Below are 19,727 nucleotides of genomic sequence, written 5' to 3'. Positions count from 1 at the left end.
TTTGAGAAGTATTTTGACATGAGGTGCTTGTCCCTGCAAAATGAGCACTCACAGCGAAATCTACAATCGCTCTGCCATTTACACTTTGCCTCATTAAATGCAAAGCAAAAACCTCTCTTGTTTAATACGGCAGGTATAGCTTGTCTTGTAAAATTATTCCTTTATAGTAACATCAAATTAATCCATATCTCAACATCCGTCACACACCATTTTAAGGAAGGGTGGACTGATAACTTCTGCCTGAATAATTCATCATAATTGCACCATGCCATATCGCCAAAATTGTGGTATGCCTTTAGTACAATATCCAAATGTTGAATTAGTCCTGAACAAAAATTAGGTCTCTTTTCGCCAAGCACTGCTGTAAATATAGAAAAGGCTTGGACCCAAATATTAAAGGGAACCTGTCACCCCTAGCTAAGCCAAGCCCACCGGCATCAGGGGCTTATCTACAGCATTCTGTAATGCTGTAAATAAGTTCCCGATGTATCCTGAAAGATGAGAAAAAGAGGTTAGATTATACTCACCCAGGGGGGCGGTCTGATCCGATGGGCGTCGCGGTCCCATCATGGGCCTTCCATCTTCATAGGATGATGTCCTCTTCTTGTCTTCGTGCTGCAGCTCTGGTGCAGGCGTACTTTGTCTGCCCTGTAGAGGGCAGAGCAAAGTACTGTAGTGCGCAGGCATCAGGAAAGGTCAGAGATGCCTTGCGCAGGCGTGTACTACGGAGGACATAGAATGAACTTCAATCCAATATTGCAGCCAACATGCAGCTAGCAGGTAAGGAAAGGGTGAATCAAACACCTAAAAACTCCGCCCATATGACCGAAAACCGGTCCCGCCAAATTCAGGTAACAGGTTCCCTTTTATAGATTGTTTTAAATGAAAACCCAATGGTGATAACTCACAAACTAAAGCTTCCTTTAAACAAACATATGACACCCTAGAATCTTTCTTTTTACTGGGTTTGTCAGACCTACTTAAAAGAAGCCCTAAGCTACTTTTAAAATCCTATTCTTCTAAAGTGTCTACAACTATTTTCGTTAGGGCAGTGTTCCCCAACTCCGGTCCTCAAGAGCCACTAACAGGTCATGTTTTCAGTATTTCCTTAGTATTGCACAGGTTATAATTGCATCACATGCACAGGCAATAATTCCATCACCTGTGCAATACTAAGGAAATCCTGAAAACATGACCTGTTGGTGACTCTTGAGGACCAGAGTTGGGGAACATTGCTTTAGGGCATGATTTAAATAATCTGGCTGATAATAAACAGAAAGGACAGACAATGGGACATTAAGTATCTCACCCCTCCTTTCTGTTCCATGACACTGATGAGTTCCTGGAATGCTAAGGTCGTCATCAGCGCTTGCAACCTCCTGCCGAGGCAAGCACTGCCGCTGCCAATTTTTCTTAGCCCTGGCCGGTGATTCGTCCTCTGAAGAATCTTTCACCTCATAGCACCATGCTCCTGCGGACAATGAGGCTCTTCTGCTCCTCCCTCGGTCTGGGGAGAGTGGCGCCAGTGTAAGGGGGTCATCAAGGCAGCGGGTACCTGCGTGCTGGGTCTGGAACTGAAGGGGCTACATCCTCTGTTTCCGTGGGAAGGCTTAAGAGAGTCGGACCATCCCCGGTTGCCGGAAGGGAAGTTTGAGGGAGCCGAACCAACCCTTGAACCCAGGAGGGTGGGTGGAGCCAGAAAAGGGCACGCAGCAATGGAGACATAAAAAGAAAAAGCACACAAAGCAAGTCAGTCATGCACCGGTTTAGAGCAGTGAGGAGGGCAGTGTAGGGAGCAGAGCGCAGAAAGGTGAGTGGTGCACTTTGCTTCCCTTATCAGAGAGTATCAGTGTGGCAATGGGCCGTGCAGAAGGAGCTGCTGTCACCTGCAGAGCAGAGCCATGCAGAGCAGAGCCATGCCCATAGAGTAGAGCCAATCCGGGTCCTGCAGCAGCCAGAGAGAGGAGTGCTCCGTTCGGGAAGCATCAGATCCACACAGACAAGTGACCGCTGTCGCCCCCCATCAACAGCGGGAACCACAGAGAGAGAGATGGGCAGTGTGTGTCCGGTGACCGTTATAAAGCCAGGTGCCAGGATCGTGAGTACTATTAAACTATTTGCATTGTTCTTCTAAATATTCTTACTTAACAGCAGTTTTTCCACACTTGCCTAAAACCTTTGCATAGTGCTACACATGTCTGGAGTGTAAATGGCATTCATAAGTCCCCACAGCATCATCAGTGATGGCCCTCGTTAACAGTAGTAATCCAAATAGCACATAACTACTTAACCAGATATTTATTTAAGGCTTTGCTTGCAACACGTAAATAATCTTTCTAAACATTGTACCTTTAGTGTCTCCAACATATCCCAGTTTTTCATAAGTAGGAAATCGTGGACGATCTGCTATCTCTTCAGACCTGTTGATCAGCGCTTCCTTATTCACTTCAAAGCCATTGAGTACCACCGTTTTTGTCCAGAAGAACTGCAGACTATATACATTACCAAACTGTTTTCCTAGCTGTGAAAAATGAATAAAATATGTATATATAAAGAACACAAGTCATGTTTTCACTAAACTACGGTAAATCAATGAAGAATACGGAAATCTCAACCTACAGTAACCACCGATCCACCAAACTGCTACAAGACCAGCTCTGCCCTCACCTATTGTATCCTCACCCATCCCTTGTAGATTGTGAGCCCTCACGGGCAGGGTTCTCTCTCCTCCTGTACCAGTCGTGACTTGTATTGATTAAGTTTATTGTACCTGTTCTTTATTATGTATACCTCTCCTTACATGTAAAGCGCCATGGAATAAATGGCACTATAATAATAAATAGTAATAATAACTTGACCATAGAGAGATTTAAAAAAATACAGTTAGGTCCTGAAATATTTGGACAGTGACACAAGTTTTGCCATTTAAGCCATTTACCAAAACATATTCAAGATACAGTTATATAATCAATATGGACATAAAGTGAAGACTTTAAATTGAGCGCATTCACATCTTAATTGGAGTAAGGGTTTAGAAATTAAAGCTCTTTAGCTGCTTCATTTTAAAGGCACCAAAATGAATTGGACAATTATCTCAAAAGCTCTTTAATGGGCTGCATGGGCTAATCCCTTATTAATCCATCATCAATTAGACAAATAAAAGGTCTGGGTTGATTCCAAATGTGGCATTTGCATTTAGAAGCTGTTGCAGTGAACCCACAACATGCAGTCAAAAGTGCTCTTAATGGAAGAGAAACATACCATCATTAGGCAGAAAAAAAATAATAACAAACAAATACAGCAAGGTTTATTGGGTGATGTTTATCAGTACAGATGGACAATGACCCAAAATATACTGTGAAAGCAACCCAGGAGTTCTTTTTAATTCAAAGAAGTTGAATATCCTGGAATGGCTGAGCAAATAATCAGCTTTCAACTCCATCGAGCATGCATTTCCCATGCTAAAGGTAAAATTTAACCCTGCTGTTATGTTCGGTCAAAAATGACCATTTTCGAACTTTGATATTTTTAAAAACTTCTTTATGCGGTTCTGAAACTTGTGGTTAATTCTATTTTCCTAATTTGAGAGGTTATTTCTAAGGGTACTTTTTTGGGGGTTTAGTTTTTGCGGCACATTTTTTTTTACACTTGTACTGTTCCCGGTCAAAAATGACCGAATAGCATTTTATGCTAATTTCAGCCATTTTTTGAGTAAAACAAATGAGTTATAATTTCTTTTGAGACTACTTATTGCATCTACTATTGTTTATGAAGTAAACAGTTGCTTTAGGTGCAGATTTACACATGCATTCAGGACAAACCATACGCATTGGCTTTCAGTACAGTTCTGTGCAATTTTTTTTCTCTGTATGTTATTTACCCTGCTTGAATGTAAACAATAGAATTATGTGAAAGATTTTCTGAAAAAACTGATTTTTTTTTATTATTTTTACTATTTTTTTCAATAATCCCTTGTAACCTTTATAAACACAAAATAAATAAAAAAATTTAGTTTTTTACGTATTTTTTTTTATAATGACCAACCATGTTCACATACAGTATAATAATGCAACAGGTATTCAAAGACATTTTTATTAAGTAGCTAAAACAGCATTTTAATAGGTCCGGTCAAAAATGACCGGAGCAGTACAAGTGTATAGTGGAAACGAATAGAACAGCAGGGTTAAGGTAGAAAGACTCACACGTAACCCGCAACTGAAGTCAGCTGCAGTAAAGGCCTGGCAAAGCATCACAATTGAGGAAACCCAGCATTTGGTGATGTCACTGGCTTCCAGACTATAGGTAGTCATTGATACCACAAAATGTGAAGAAGTAATTGAACCACCACAAAACGAATATAATCCCAAAAAATATTAAGCTTTATTAGACATACATAAAATGTTAAAAGTCTGCTAGAGACCAAATAACAGGGGCCAAGGTAACCTGCACATGCAGATAATAATTTAGACCAAGCTACAAATAAGCATTCAATCTATAAGAGCCAACAGTAAAAAATTGTAATAGGATTAAAGTGCACAGTGCTAATGCAAATAATACAAATGCAAAAAAAAAAAAAATATGTAAAAAACATATAACGAATCCTTTTTGTTATAAATGAAGCCGGACTAGTTCAGGGAAGAAAGGAAATAAATAAGTAGTAATTATTGAAAAAAGAATCCCTTTGCAATGCTAGCGAGGTTTTACAAAATAAAATAGTATACTTCATGTCAATATGTAAATAAAATAATATGCAAATAAGTGCAAGGTAAATATTGAAGCGTTGATATAATAAAAGGAAGGTGGGGGAACATTGTCAATGCACAAGATATGCCTATCTTAAGACATGCAGAAGAGGTGTATGGTGGAAATCTGGACTGTTTTCACTTTATTGCCATAGAGGTGGTTAGTGGTTACACGACAAAGGGGGGGAGTTGGGATAATTTACTTTTACTAATAGAGGCAAGATGGATTTATCGTATGAAAATTGTGTCTCCAGGTGGTTTTAATGAGCAGCTGCATTATGGTCGCTTTTTGTGATCTTGTGTCATGTCCCCCACTATCCTCTATTTGGCATTTCTTTCTTTTTAGGACACCCATTCCCCCTTTTACTGAACCTTGAGTGAAATCCACCATATCTGGCCCACTGACGTAAATAGGTGTTTTGACCTTTATTAAATGAATAACTATACATTTTTCATTATTCCACCCGCTGTGATGGAGAGTAAGTAAAGTTATCCCATCCCCAATAATGCAAGTGTTAGGTGTCAAGTTCCTGCTGGTGCATAGGGGGAATCTCAAACCATGTCCACTACGGTCTCCCATTCTCCTCAAGCCGCAGTGGAGCCTGCTCAGCGGAGACGTCAGTCCCAGTGTCTTGCTCAAGCAGATACTGTGCACTTAGTTACTGCTGCCTTTCCAGGCTCTGCCTTTGTAGCCAGCACTGATCTGCAGTGAGCAGGCATTTTTGGGACTAAGTCCTGCTTTCTCCATACTGGGCATTCTCATGAAACGACCTCCCATTGGAGGTCAGGGGTCACATGCTCAGGTCGTGTTGCGACTCCTATTGGACCATCTGGAAGGTCCAGGAGCGCTACTACTATAAAAGGCATGCATGGCCGCTCGGCCATGCGCTAGTGTAAACCAGTTATTGTGTGTGTGGATGTATGCCTGTTCTGGTGAAAGCTCCGAATCATTCCCATCCCTAGAGTTCTTGAATGCTCATGAATGCTGGAGCTGCCTAGCGCCAGTTAGTGCCATCCAGCACAAGGCACAATCTTACAGCATCCATTAGCAGCATTAGCCAGTGCGGCACAGTGCGCATCCAGTGCGCTTTCCAGTCCCTAGTTAGGGCTGTTAGTGGTGTCCGCCAGAGCAGTGCTGCGCGCACCTAATGCGCTAAATCTATTTAGTTTAGTTTCTTCACTGACACCACTGTAGCAGTGTCGAGCGCAAGAGGTCTAGAGGGACTCTTACCCTGAGTCTTGGGGCAGAGTTCTGTGACTCCTTGCTTGCGCTCTCTTTGCGGTATCACGGCCCTGTGATGCAATAGGGTTCGCTTCCTTCATACCGGGTGAAGCTAACCAGTGTGTGTCTTCTCTTAATACTGCCATATAGTCCCTCATTACTGAGCAGCAGGTGTCTTTTCTGCAGGGTGGACCCCGAACAGCGAACGCATTTTATATCGCCTCCAATTAATATTTGGTGCGTTCCGCCAATCCTAACAGCAAGCATATTGACATATGGATGAATGAATATGTGAGTTTCATGATGACATAAACATGGCCCTTATAAGGGACCTTTTGTGGGTTAATGGATGGGATTCAATGATCTAGATTTATATGTTATGGACATACCTATACTCAGCAATAACACTGTGAGACTGAGCCCCGTTGCATGCGCCAGGTGAACTGCATCTGTGTTCCAGTAAGGCAGGAAGCAGATGTGAGCACAGTCCACCTTGCACCTCCGCACAATGGGACACCTCCTGCACTCCATCAACATAGGAAATGGATACCATGACCCGGAACTAGTACGTCATGACTTCTAAAGTGGAGGGGATGTGGGGAGAAACTAGCATGATGGACACTGACTCCCGACATGAGGCCTATGAGCATCATTCCCACACTGATCTTTTGATCTATTCTTTATACCAGTGTGTTCTGCAGAACCAAACAATGAGGAAATGCGTCGAGATTATACATGCTGGAGTTATCTTTGTCTGGTATATTTGAATGGGGCATACTGTTTTGTGGGGATATATGCAATTTTGCCACAAAAAAGGGGGGCCATTTACCCCCTTGAGGTGCATACAAACATGATATTGTTCAGTGAGCATATATACAATGAAAGATGGAATCAAAACGGTGAACTATCTTTTGATGTATGAAAGCACCTCCTGTGTTTATCTAATCCCTGTTGTTCTGCCCATTCTAGCGAAGGTCAGGTTTCGTATCTAGCTTTAAAAAGGTTTAATACCATAGTTTTGGTTTTGCTGTGTTATAGCACCACCTAGTGGTGGTTAAATTTATTACCTGTGTTTTCAGTAACTATTAGAGTGTTGCATTCTGGGATTCACCAAGGTATCATGGGAAGGGGAAACTCCATTTTCTCTCTGTGTATTTCCCTGGACACACGTGTTAATCTGCTGTGTTGAACTACCTCGCTTACTTGCCATTCCGGTTAAGATTATCCGGTAAGACCATTATCCCTGTTCTTGCTATGTAATGTTGTACAGAGTGTGATTAACTGTATAGCAGCCAGTACACAGGAAATGTGATTTCAGTTACCTGCTGTATGTAGTTATTATAGAAGTTGCATCATCCTGTATGCTTTCCCTGTTAGTTGCAGTCATGTTATTATTTGCCCAATACTTACTCAAATCATTTGTATTCTTATAGTTTTACCGCGCTCATGTTTACCAATAAACAAGTTAGACTACAGAGAACAGTCTGCTTATTTGGGAGACAGAAGTGGTTTATGCCATATGTCGGATCACACACCGTATCAACGTGTATGAAGACAGAACAGTAAAACGGATTCTTGATGCCAGCTTGGCCAGTAATACGGATTCTTGACGCCAGCTTGGCCAGTAAAACGGATTCTAGATACCAGCGGAGGCCAGTAAAATGCAGGCTAGATACCAGCAAGCAGTAAAACAGAAGCTAAATACCAGCGGAGGCTAGCAAAACCAGGTTAGATGCCAGCAATAACAAGACCACTTACACAGCCGCTTGTACCTCACCGCACAGCCTGCAGATACCGCAGCGGCCGCCATATTGCCCGCCAAGCGCTACACGTCTCAGTCTACGCTGAAGTCATTCCTACCCGCTCTGAGACGTCCTACAGCCTGCAAACGGACACACGATGTCTGCAAGTCGAGCATCCTCAGTCAGGACGAGGTCTCAAACAAGCCGCTCTAGCAAGTCTTCCTCGAAAAGGTCTGTCACCCTCGCCCGAGCAGAAGCTGAGGCGGCGAAGGTAAGATCCTCCTTCGCTGCACAAGAGATGCAGTTAAAGTTAAGACAAGCCGAGCAAGAAGCAGAAAGAGCCCGCCTGCGAGCGACCTTAGAAAGGCTTTCCGCCGAAAAAGAAGCAGCAGCCGCAATAGCCAAAGCTGAGTTCTTAGAAGCCGTGGAGTTTCCCGAATCTGAGCGTGACAGCGACGTACGTGGACCAGACCTTGATCGTCAGGACCCTGCTCAACGCGTCTCAGAATATGTCCACCAACATCCCGGAATAGAAGACAACTCTGATCCGTTCCACCAACCAGCCTATACAGATTACCAGAGATCCTTCCTCCAAACACCGTACTGGAAGCAGGAAGGTATACTGCGAAACGACGTCGACCACCACTACCGTCTTACAGAACAGAAGGTACGGCCTCCTCCCAGACTGACAGGGACACCCTTCGCTTCAGAACGGTTTTATACAGACTTTCCTAAGCCAGAAGCTCCTACCAGGTATGAGGATGCACCACACACACCGCATGACAACAGCACACCAGCTCATGTTGGCACTGACTCAGCCACTATGAACTTTGCAAGGTTCTTTACCCGCCGGGAGCAGGTCACCAAGGGACTTGTAAAGTTCACTGATCAAGCTGAAAGCTACAGAGCATGGCGAGCCTCCTTCCAGAATGCCATCAGAGACTTGCATCTTTCCAGTAGTGAAGAGTTAGATCTACTGGTTAAGTGGCTTGGGAACGAGTCAGCTGAACACGCCAAAAGAATCAGGAACATTAACATAAAGTACCCACACACAGGACTTCGCATGGTGTGGGAGAGACTCGAAGAATGTTATGGGTCAATAGAAGCTATAGAAAATGCTTTGTATAAAAGAATTGATGATTTCCCCAAGATAGCAAATAAGGGTTATCAAAAGCTCAGGGAACTGAGCGACTTGTTAACCCTCCGTCACATACAACTGAACTGACAGGCGCTTCTCTTTTACTTTCATTTCTCCTTCCTCACCAGATTGTGAGGAAACCCCCTCCCTCCAGGTAGTCTCCTGTCTCTTGAAGGTCTGTGAAACCTGATATCACAGTTGGATTTCAGAGCTTCAGGGGAGAGGATATAGCTGCCCAGATCTCTCAGGCTCATTGTATGTGAATACGTCACATTCAGTAAGGTTGGTATTTCATGTTTTTATTCATCACAATAGTTTATTTAGCTTGTTTTATGAATGTATAGCACAAAATGTGAGGATATTTCATAGAAATAAGGGAGATTTTATAAAAGAAAGTGTGCTGCTCAGGCATATACAGTAGTTCCCTAACATATTCCTTCTCTTGCTTCAGATTATCTGCTGAAATGGAGAGGAAAATGTACAATTTATCCAAACAACTTGATGTTGAGGAAGTAACAAACATGTTGTTAGATGATAGAGACCTCACACTGAATGAGGATTTAGGAGAGGAAAGTGAGATTGATTCTCATGATGAGGTAGAAGAATGTGTCCTGGATTCTGAAACAGAGCAAGATGGTGACAGTGGTGAGGATGAAGAAGTTGGATCATATTATATTGGAAAAGATAAAAATACTAAATGGAACAAGAAGCCATTCCAGAAAAAACGTAGGGAACCTTTAAACATTATTACTCACCTTCCTGCAGTAATAGGAACTGCATGTAATGCAAAAACTGCAGTTGAATGCTGGAACAGTATATTTACAGATGACATTCTGGACTCTATTGTCACATATACCAACCAATATATAGACATTATAAAGGACAAGTACATCTGCAACAGAACCATCAAGCCCACAGATGAAATAGAACTGCGTGCTTTTTTTGGATTACTGTACATTGCAGGAGCTTATAGGGCAAATAGACAAAGTTTGGAGGAACTTTGGGGTAAAGATGGGGATGGAGTTGAAAAATTTAGCCTTGTTATGTCCATAAACAGATTCAAGATTCTAATTCGTTGCCTTCGGTTTGACGACAGAACTACCCGAACCGAACGCAAAACACATGACCGACTTGCTCCAATTCGTGATATATTTCAAAGATTTGTTGTAAACTGTAAACAAAGTTATTACCCTGGAGAGAATCTCACTATTGACGAAATGCTCCCTGGTTTTCGTGGTAGATGTGCCTTTCGTCAATATATTCCATCAAAGCCAAACAAATATGGAATAAAAATGTATGCCCTTGTTGATGCCAGTAAGATCTACACTTACAACCTGGAAGTTTATGCAGGAAAACAACCAGAAGGTCCTTACTGTGTGAGCAACAAATCCATTGATGTTGTAAAAAGACTGGCTGAACCCTTATTTGGATCGGGTTGCAATATTACAGCTGACAATTGGTTTACAAGTTGTGATCTGATTGATTATCTGAAAATTCAGGAGCTGTCACATGTGGGAACTGTAAGAAAAAACAAAAGGGAATTGCCGCCACAGTTTGTAAGTGTGAAAGAGAGACAACAGTACAGCAGTATATTTGCATTCCATAATGGAAAGGCTTTAGTTTCCTATGTACCACATGCCAAAAAAATCGTACTTCTTACATCAACACTTCATGATTATGCTGCCATCGAACCTGCGACTGGGGCAGAAAAAAAAACGGAGATAATTACATTTTACAATGCCACCAAAGGGGGTGTGGATACAGCAGATCAGATGTGCTCCACTTTCAACGTCAGCAGAAACATCAAACGCTGGCCAATGGTCATATTTTTTGCTATGTTGAATTTGGGTGGTATAAATTCACAAGTAATTTATCTTGAAAACAAGCTTGAACCACTCCGTAGACGATTGTATCTGAAAAAATTGGCCCATGAACTAGTACTTGGAGAGCTACGCAGGAGAAGCGTGAAAACAATCGGTATCCCCTCTCGCCTTCAAGTTCAGCTCAAAAGGTTCCGCCCAGAAGATGATGGTGAAAAGTCACCATCTGCACCACCTCACAAAAGAAGGAGATGCACCACCTGCCAAACGGAAAGCAGAACCAGAAGGCTTTCAAATTGTGAATGTCTCAAATGTCATAAAGCAATTTGCCTGACACATGCAAAAATGGTGTGTAATTCTTGCTAGGGTTGAGCGAAACGGGTCGAACATTTTCAAAAGTCGCCGACTTTTGGCAAAGTCGGGTTTCATGAAACCCGATCTGACCCCTGTGCGTGGTCGGCCATGCGGTACGCGACTTTCGCGCCAAAGTTGCGTTTCAATGACGCGAAAAGCGCCATTTCTCAGCCAATGAAGGTAAACGCAGAGTGTGGGCAGCGTGATGACATAGGTCCTGGTCCCCACCATCTTAGAGAAGGGCATTGCAGTGATTGGCTTGCTGTCCGCGGCGTCACAGGGGCTATAAAGGGGCGTTCCCGCCGACCGCCATCTTACTGCTGCTGATCTGTGCTTAGGGAGAGGTTGCTGCCGCTTCGTCAGAAGCAGGGATAGCGTTAGGCAGGGTCCATTAACCACAAAACCGCTTGTGCTGTAGCGATTTCCACTGCCCAACACCACCTTCGGTGTGCAGGGACAGTGGAAGCTCCTTTTTTTTTTTTTTTTTTCCTCAGCGCTGTAGCTCATTGGGCTGCCTTAGAAGGCTCCCTGATAGCTGCATTGCTGTGTGTACACCGTTGTGCAAACCAACTGCTTTTTTCAAAGCACAAATCCTCTTGTTCCTTCCTTTCTGCACAGCTATCTTGTTTGTTTGTCCACACTTTTTATTTAATTTGTGCATCAGTCCACTCCTTATTGCTGCCTGCCATACCTGGCTGAGATTACTGCAGGGAGATAGTAATTGAACGACAGTTCCTTTTTTTTTTTTTTGTGGGAGATTAAAATTGGCATTTCTGCTAGAGTGCCATCCCTGTCTGTGTCATCTCTCACTCAGTGGGCCATAGAAAGCCTATTTATTTTTTTGCTTGATTTGGGTTCCAAAATCTACCAGAAAAAATCACAACATCAATCAGTGGGAGAAAAATATTGGCCTCAGGGCTTGTGTGCCACTCATTACTCCTGTGTGTGCCATCTCTCACTCAGTGGGCCATAGAAAGCCTATTTTTTTTTTTATCTTAATTTGGGTTCCAAAATCTACCAGAAAAAATCACAACATCAATCAGTGGGAGAAAAATATTGGCCTCAGGGCTTGTGTGCCACTCCTGACTCCTGTGTGTGCCATCTCTCACTCAGTGGGCCATAGAAAACCTATTAATTTTTTTGCTTGATTTGGGTTCTAAATTCTACCTGAAAAAATCAATAAATCAATCAGTGGGAGATTAATATTGGCCTTTGGGCTTGTGTGCCAGTCCTAAGCGTGCCATCTCTCTCTCTCTCTCTCTCTCTCTCAGATAGTGGGCCATAGAAAGCCTATTTTTTAATTATTTTGTTGGGTTTATAAATTTTCCCTGGGAAAAAAAAAAAAAAGTGGGAGATTAATATTGGCCTCTGGGCTTGTGTGCCAGTCCTGAGCGTGCCATCTCTCTCACAAATAGTGGGCCATAGAAAGCCTATTTATTTTTTGGGTTGATTTGGGTTCATAATTCTACCTGAAAAAATCAATCAATCAATCAGTGGGAGATTAATATTGGCCTTTGGGCTTGTGTGCCAGTCCTAAGCGTGCCATCTCTCTCTCTCAGATAGTGGGCCATAGAAAGCCTATTAATTTTTTTGTTTGATTTGGGTTCCAAAATCTACCAGAAAAAATCACACAATCAATCAGTGTGAGATTAATATTGGCCTCTGGGCTTGTGTGGCACTCCTGACTCCTGTGTGCGTCATCTGTCACTCAGTGGGCCCTAGAAAGCCTATTTTTTTGTTTTATTTGTTTTCTAAATTCTCCCTGAAAAAATCATTTTATTTTCTTTGGTTTCTAAATTATTCCTGGAAAAAATCATTTTTTTTGTTTTGTTTTTTTTCTCTAAAGTCTCCCTGAAAAAAAAAAAAAAAATCTGTGGGAGATTCATATTGCCCCTTCTGCTTGTGTGCCAGTCTTGACTCCTGGGTGTGCCATCTCTCTCTCTCTCCCCAATTGTGGGCCATAGAAAGCCTATTAATTATTTTGCTTGATTTGGGTTCCAAAATCTACCAGAAAAAAATCACAAAATCAATCAGTGGGAGATTAATATTGGCCTCTGGGCTTGTGTGCCACTCCTGACTCCTGTGTGCGTCATCTGTCACTCAGTGGGCCCTAGAAAGCCTATTTTTTGTTTTATTTGTTTTCTAAATTCTCCCTGAAAAAATCATTTTATTTTCTTTGGTTTCTAAATTATTCCTGGAAAAAATCTTTTTTTTTGTTTTGTTTTTTTTCTCTAAAGTCTCCCTGAAAAAAAAAAAAAAAAAAAAACTGTGGGAGATTCATATTGCCCCTTCTGCTTGTGTGCCAGTCTTGACTCCTGGGTGTGCCATCTCTCTCTCTCTCCCCAATTGTGGGCCATAGAAAGCCTATTAATTATTTAGCTTGATTTGGGTTCCAAAATCTACCAGAAAAAAATCACACAATCAATCAGTGGGAGATTAATATTGGCCTCTGGGCTTGTGTGCCACTCCTGACTCCTGTGTGCGTCATCTGTCACTCAGTGGGCCCTATAAAGCCTATTTTTTGTTTTATTTGTTTTCTAAATTCTCCCTTAACCCCTTCAAGACCCAGCCTATTTTGACCTTAAAGACCTTGCCGTTTTTTGCAATTCTGACCAGTGTCCCTTTATGAGGTAATAACTCAGGAACGCTTCAACGGATCCTAGCGGTTCTGAGATTGTTTTTTCGTGACATATTGGGCTTCATGTTAGTGGTAAATTTAGGTCAATAAATTCTGCATTTATTTGTGATAAACACGGAAATTTGGCGAAAATTTTGAAAATTTCGCAATTTTCACATTTTGAATTTTTATTCTGTTAAACCAGAGAGATATATGACACAAAATAGTTAATAAATAACATTTCCCACATGTTTACTTTACATCAGCACAATTTTGGAAACAAAATTTTTTTTTGTTAGGAAGTTATAAGGGTTAAAATTCGACCAGCGATTTGTCATTTTTACAACGAAATTTACAAAACCATTTTTTTTAGGGACCACCTCACATTTGAAGTCAGTTTGAGGGGTCTATATGGCTGAAAATACCCAAAAGTGACACCATTCTAAAAACTGCACCCCTCAAGGTACTCAAAACCACATTCAAGAAGTTTATTAACCCTTCAGGTGCTTCACAGCAGCAGAAGCAACATGGAAGGAAAAAATGAACATTTAACTTTTTAGTCACAAAAATTATCTTTTAGCAACAATTTTTTTATTTTCCCAATGGTAAAAGGAGAAACTGAACCACGAAAGTTGTTGTCCAATTTGTCCTGAGTACGCTGATACCTCATATGTGGGGGTAAACCACTGTTTGGGCGCACGGCAGGGCTTGGAAGGGAAGGAGCGCCATTTGACTTTTTGAATCAAAAATTGGCTCCACTCTTTAGCGGACACCATGTCACGTTTGGAGAGCCCCCGTTTGCCTAAAAATTGGAGCTCCCCCACAAGTGACCCCATTTTGGAAACTAGACGCCCCAAGGAACTTATCTAGATGCATAGTGAGCACTTTAAACCCCCAGCTGCTTCACAAATTGATCCGTAAAAATGAAAAAGTACTTTTTTTTCACAAAAAAATTCTTTTAGCCTCAATTTTTTCATTTTCACATGGGCAACAGGATAAAATGGATCCTAAAATGTGTTGGGCAATTTCTCCTGAGTACACCAATACCTCACATGTGGGGGTAAACCACTGTTTGGGCACATGGTAAGGCTCGGAAGGAAAGGAGCGCCATTTGACTTTTTGAATGAAAAATTATTTCCATCGTTAGCGGACACCATGTCGCGTTTGGATAGCTCCTGTGTGCCTAAACATTGGCGCTCCCCCACAAGTGACCCCATTTTGGAAACTAGACCCCCCAAGGAACTAATTTAGATGCCTAGTGAGCACTTTAAACCCTCAGGTGCTTCACAAATTGATCTGTAAAAATGAAAAAGTAATTTTTTTTCACAAAAGAATTCTTTTCGCCTCAATTTTTTCATTTTCACATGGGCAGTAGGATAAAATGGATCATAAAATTTGTTGGGCAATTTCTCCCGAGTACGCCGATACCTCATATGTGGGGGTAAACCACTGTTTGGGCACTCGGCAGGGCTCGGAAGAGAAGGCGCGCCATTTGACTTTTTGAATGGAAAATTAGCTCCAATTGTTAGCGGACACCATGTCGCGTTTGGAGAGCCCCTGTGTGCCTAAACATTGGAGCTCCCGCACAAGTGACCCCATTTTGGAAACTAGACCCCCCAAGGAACTTATCTAGATGCATATTGAGCACTTTAAACCCCCAGGTGCTTCACAGAAGTTTATAACGCAGAGCCATGAAAATAAAAAATAATTTTTCTTTCCTCAAAAATGATTTTTTAGCCTGGAATTTCCTATTTTGCCAAGGATAATAGGAGAAATTGGACCCCAAATATTGTTGTCCAGTTTGTCCTGAGTACGCTGATACCCCATATGTGGGGGTAAACCACTGTTTGGGCGCACGGCAGGGCTCGGAAGGGATGGCACGCCATTTGGCTTTTTAAATGGAAAATTAGCTCCAATCATTAGCGGACACCATGTCACGTTTGGAGAGCCCCTGTGTGCCTAAACATTGGAGATCCCCCAGAAATGACACCATTTTAGAAACTAGACCCCCAAAGGAACTAATCTAGATGTGTGGTGAGGACTTTGAACCCCCAAGTGCTTCACAGAAGTTTATAACGCAGAGCCATGAAAATAAAAAAAAAAATTATTTTCTCAAAAATGATCTTTTAGCCTGCAATTTTTTATTTTCCCAAGGGTAACAGGAGAAATTTGACCCCAAAAGTTGTTTTCCAGTTTCTCCTGAGTACGCTGATACCCCATATGTGGGGGTAAATCACTGTTTGGGCACATGCCGGGGCTCGGAAGTGAAGTAGTGACGTTTTGAAATGCAGACTTTGATGGAATGCTCTGTGGGCGTCACGTTGCGTTTGCAGAGCCCCTGATGTGGCTTAACAGTAGAAACCCCCCACAAGTGACCCCATTTTGGAAACTAGACCCCCAAAGGAACTTATCTAGATGTGTGGTGAGCACTTTGAACCCCCAAGTGCTTCATAGAAGTTTATAATGCAGAGCCGTGAAAATAATAAATACGTTTTCTTTCCTCAAAAATAATTATTTAGCCCAGAATTTTTTAATTTTCCCAAGGGTAACAGGAGAAATTTGACCCCAATATTTGTTGTCCAGTTTCTCCTGAGTACGGTGATACCCCATATGTGGGGGTAAACTACTGTTTGGGCACATGCCGGGGCTTGGAATTGAAGTAGTGACGTTTTGAAATGCAGACTTTGATGGAATGCTCTGCGGGCGTCACGTTGCGTTTGCAGAGCCCCTGATGTGCCTAAACAGTAGAAACCCCCCACAAGTGACCCCATTTTGGAAACTAGACCCTGAAAGGAACTTATCTAGATGTGTGATGAGCACTTTGAACCCCCAAGTGCTTCATAGAAGTTTATAATGCAGAGCCGTGAAAATAATAAATACGTTTTCTTTCCTCAAAAATAATTATTTAGCCCAGAATTTTTTATTTTCCCAAGGGTTACAGGAGAAATTGGACCCCAAAAGTTGTTGTCCAGTTTCTCCTGAGTACGCTGATACCCCATATGTGGGGGTAAACCACTGTTTGGGCACACGTCGGGGCTCAGAAGGGAAGTAGTCACTTTTGAAATGCAGACTTTGATGGAATGGTCTGCGGGTGTCACGTTGCGTTTGCAGAGCCCCTGGTGTGCCTAAACAGTAGAAACCCCCCACAAGTGACCCCATTTTAGAAACTAGACCCCCCAAGGAACTTATCTAGATATGTGGTGAGCACTTTGAACCTCCAAGTGCTTCACAGACGTTTACAACGCAGAGCCGTGAAAATAAAAAATCATTTTTCTTTCCTCAAAAATTATGTTTTAGCAAGCATTTTTTTATTTTCACAAGGGTAACAGGAGAAATTGGACCCCAGTAATTGTTGCGCAGTTTGTCCTGAGTATGCTGGTACCCCATATGTGGGGGTAAACCACTGTTTGGGCACACGTCAGGGCTCGGAAGTGAGGGAGCACCATTTGACTTTTTGAATACGAGATTGGCTGGAATCAATGGTGGCGCCATGTTGCGTTTGGAGACCCCTGATGTGCCTAAACAGTGGTAACCCCTCAATTCTAACTCCAACACTAACCCCAACACACCCCTAACCCTAATCCCAACTGTAGCCATAACCCTAATCACAACCCTAACCCCAACACACCCCTAACCACAACACTAACCCCAACACACCCCTAACCCTAACCACAACCCTAATTCCAACCCTAACCCTAAGGCTATGTGCCCACGTTGCGGATTCGTGTGAGATATTTCCGCACCATTTTTGAAAAATCTGCGGGTAAAAGGCACTGCGTTTTACCTGCGGATTTTCCGCGGATTTCCAGTGTTTTTTGTGCGGATTTCACCTGCGGATTCCTATTGAGGAACAGGTGTAAAACGCTGCGGAATCCGCACAAAGAATTGACATGCTGCGGAAAATACAACGCAGCGTTCCCGCGCGGTATTTTCCGCACCATGGGCACAGCGGATTTGGTTTTTCATATGTTTACATGGTACTGTAAACCTGATGGAACACTGCTGCGAATCCGCAGCCAAATCCGCACCGTGTGCACATAGCCTAATTCTAAAGGTATGTGCACACGCTGCGGAAAACGCTGCGGATCCGCAGCAGTTTCCCATGAGTGTACAGTTCAATGTAAACCTACGGGAAACAAAAATCGCTGTACACATGCTGCGGAAAAACTGCACGGAAACGCAGCGGTTTACATTCCGCAGCATGTCACTTCTTTGTGCGGATTCCGCAGCGGTTTTACAACTGCTCCAATAGAAAATCGCAATTGTAAAACCGCAGTGAAATGCGCAGAAAAAAACGCGGTAAATCCGCCATAAATCCGCAGCGGTTTAGCACTGCGGATTTATCAAATCCGCAGCGGAAAAATCCGCAGAGGACCAGAATACGTGTGCACATTCCTAACCCTAACCCTAACCCTAGCCCTAACCCTAGCCCTACCCCTAACCCTAACCCTACCCCTAACCCTAACCCTACCCCTACCCCTAACCCTAACCCTACCCCTAACCCTACCCCTAACCCTACCCCTAACCCTACCCCTAACCCTAACCCTATTCTAACATTAGTGGGAAAAAAAAAATTTCTTTATTTTTTTATTGTCCCTACCTATGGGGGTGACAAAGGGGGGGGGGTCATTTATTATTTTTTTTATTTTGATCACTGAGATAGATTATATCTCAGTGATCAAAATGCACTTTGGAACGAATCTGCCGGCCGGCAGATTCGGCGGGCGCACTGCGCATGCGCCCGCCATTTTGGAAGATGGCGGCGCCCGGGAGAAGACGGACGGGACCCCGGCTGGATCGGTAAGTATGATAGGGTGGGGGGGGACCACGGGGGGGGGGATCGGAGCACGGGGGGGGGAATCGGAGCGCGGGAGGGGTGGAACGGAGCGCGGGGGGCGTGGAACGGAGCACGGGGGGGCTGGAACGGAGCACGGGGGGGTGGAACGGAGCACGGGGGGGGGTGGATCGGAGTGCAGGGGGGGTGATTGGAGCACGGGGGGGTGATTGGAGCACGGGGCGAGCGGACACGAGCACGGGGGGGAGCGGAGCACAGGGCGGAGGGGAGCCGGAGCAGTGTACCGGCCAGATCGGGGGGGTGGGGGGGCGATCGGAGGGGTGGGGTGGGGGCACACTAGTATTTCCAGCCATGGCCGATGATATTTCAGCATCGGCCATGGCTGGATTGTAATATTTCACCCGTTATAATGGGTGAAATATTACAAATCGCTCTGATTGGCAGTTTCACTTTCAACAGCCAATCAGAGCGATCGTAGCCACGAGGGGGTGAAGCCACCCCCCCTGGGCTAAACTACCACTCCCCCTGTCCCTGCAGATCGGGTGAAATGGGAGTTAACCCTTTCACCCGGCCTGCAGGGACGCGATCTTTCCATGACGCCGCATAGGCGTCATGGGTCGGAATGGCACCGACTTTCATGACGCCTACGTGGCGTCATGGGTCGGGAAGGGGTTAAAAAATCATTTTATTTTCTTTGGTTTCTAAATTATTCCTGGAAAAAAATCATTTTTTTTGTTTTGTTTTTTTTCTCTAAAGTCTCCCTGAAAAAAAAAAAAAAAAATCTGTGGGAGATTCATATTGCCCCTTCTGCTTGTGTGCCAGTCTTGACTCCTGGGTGTGCCATCTCTCTCTCTCTCCCCAATTGTGGGCCATACAAAGCCTATTAATTATTTTGCTTGATTTGGGTTCCAAAATCTACCAGAAAAAATCACACAATCAATCAGTGGGAGATTAATATTGGCCTCTGGGCTTGTGTGGCACTCCTGACTCCTGTGTGCGTCATCTCTCACTCAGTGGGCCCTACAAAGCCTTTTTTTTTTTTTCCTAAATTCTCCCTGAAGCAATCATTTCATTTTATTTGTTTTATAAATTCTTCTGTAAAAATTTTTTTTTTTTTTTTTTTTCTGAAGTCTCCCTTTAAAAAAAACAAAAAAAAAAACAGTGGGAGATAAATATTTACATTTGCGCTTCAGTGACAGTCCTGCGTGTGTGGTATCTCATTTGTTGCCAACAACAGCAGAGTGTGTAACATTGTGGCTGATTTTCGTTGTGGTCTCACCCACCTGTAAAGGGGTAG

At 43.2% G+C, this 19,727-nt stretch overlaps 1 protein-coding gene across 1 annotated transcript in view; it reads right to left on the bottom strand.

Annotated features, from left to right (window-relative positions):
* The window catches only part of LOC138647786 (cytochrome P450 2D14-like), a 270,386-nt gene that overhangs the window by 125,834 nt on the left and 124,825 nt on the right, over window positions 1-19,727 (bottom strand). The window contains exon 2 of the mRNA XM_069737044.1: window positions 2,350-2,521. Within this exon, the coding sequence (XP_069593145.1) occupies window positions 2,350-2,521 (172 nt within the window). The remainder of the gene's footprint in view (window positions 1-2,349; window positions 2,522-19,727) is intronic.

Source organism: Ranitomeya imitator, chromosome 8, assembly GCF_032444005.1.
Source record: "Ranitomeya imitator isolate aRanImi1 chromosome 8, aRanImi1.pri, whole genome shotgun sequence".
Taxonomy (NCBI): domain Eukaryota; kingdom Metazoa; phylum Chordata; class Amphibia; order Anura; family Dendrobatidae; genus Ranitomeya; species Ranitomeya imitator.
Note: the sequence above shows the minus strand (reverse complement) of the source record. Positions and strands in the feature narration are given on the sequence as shown.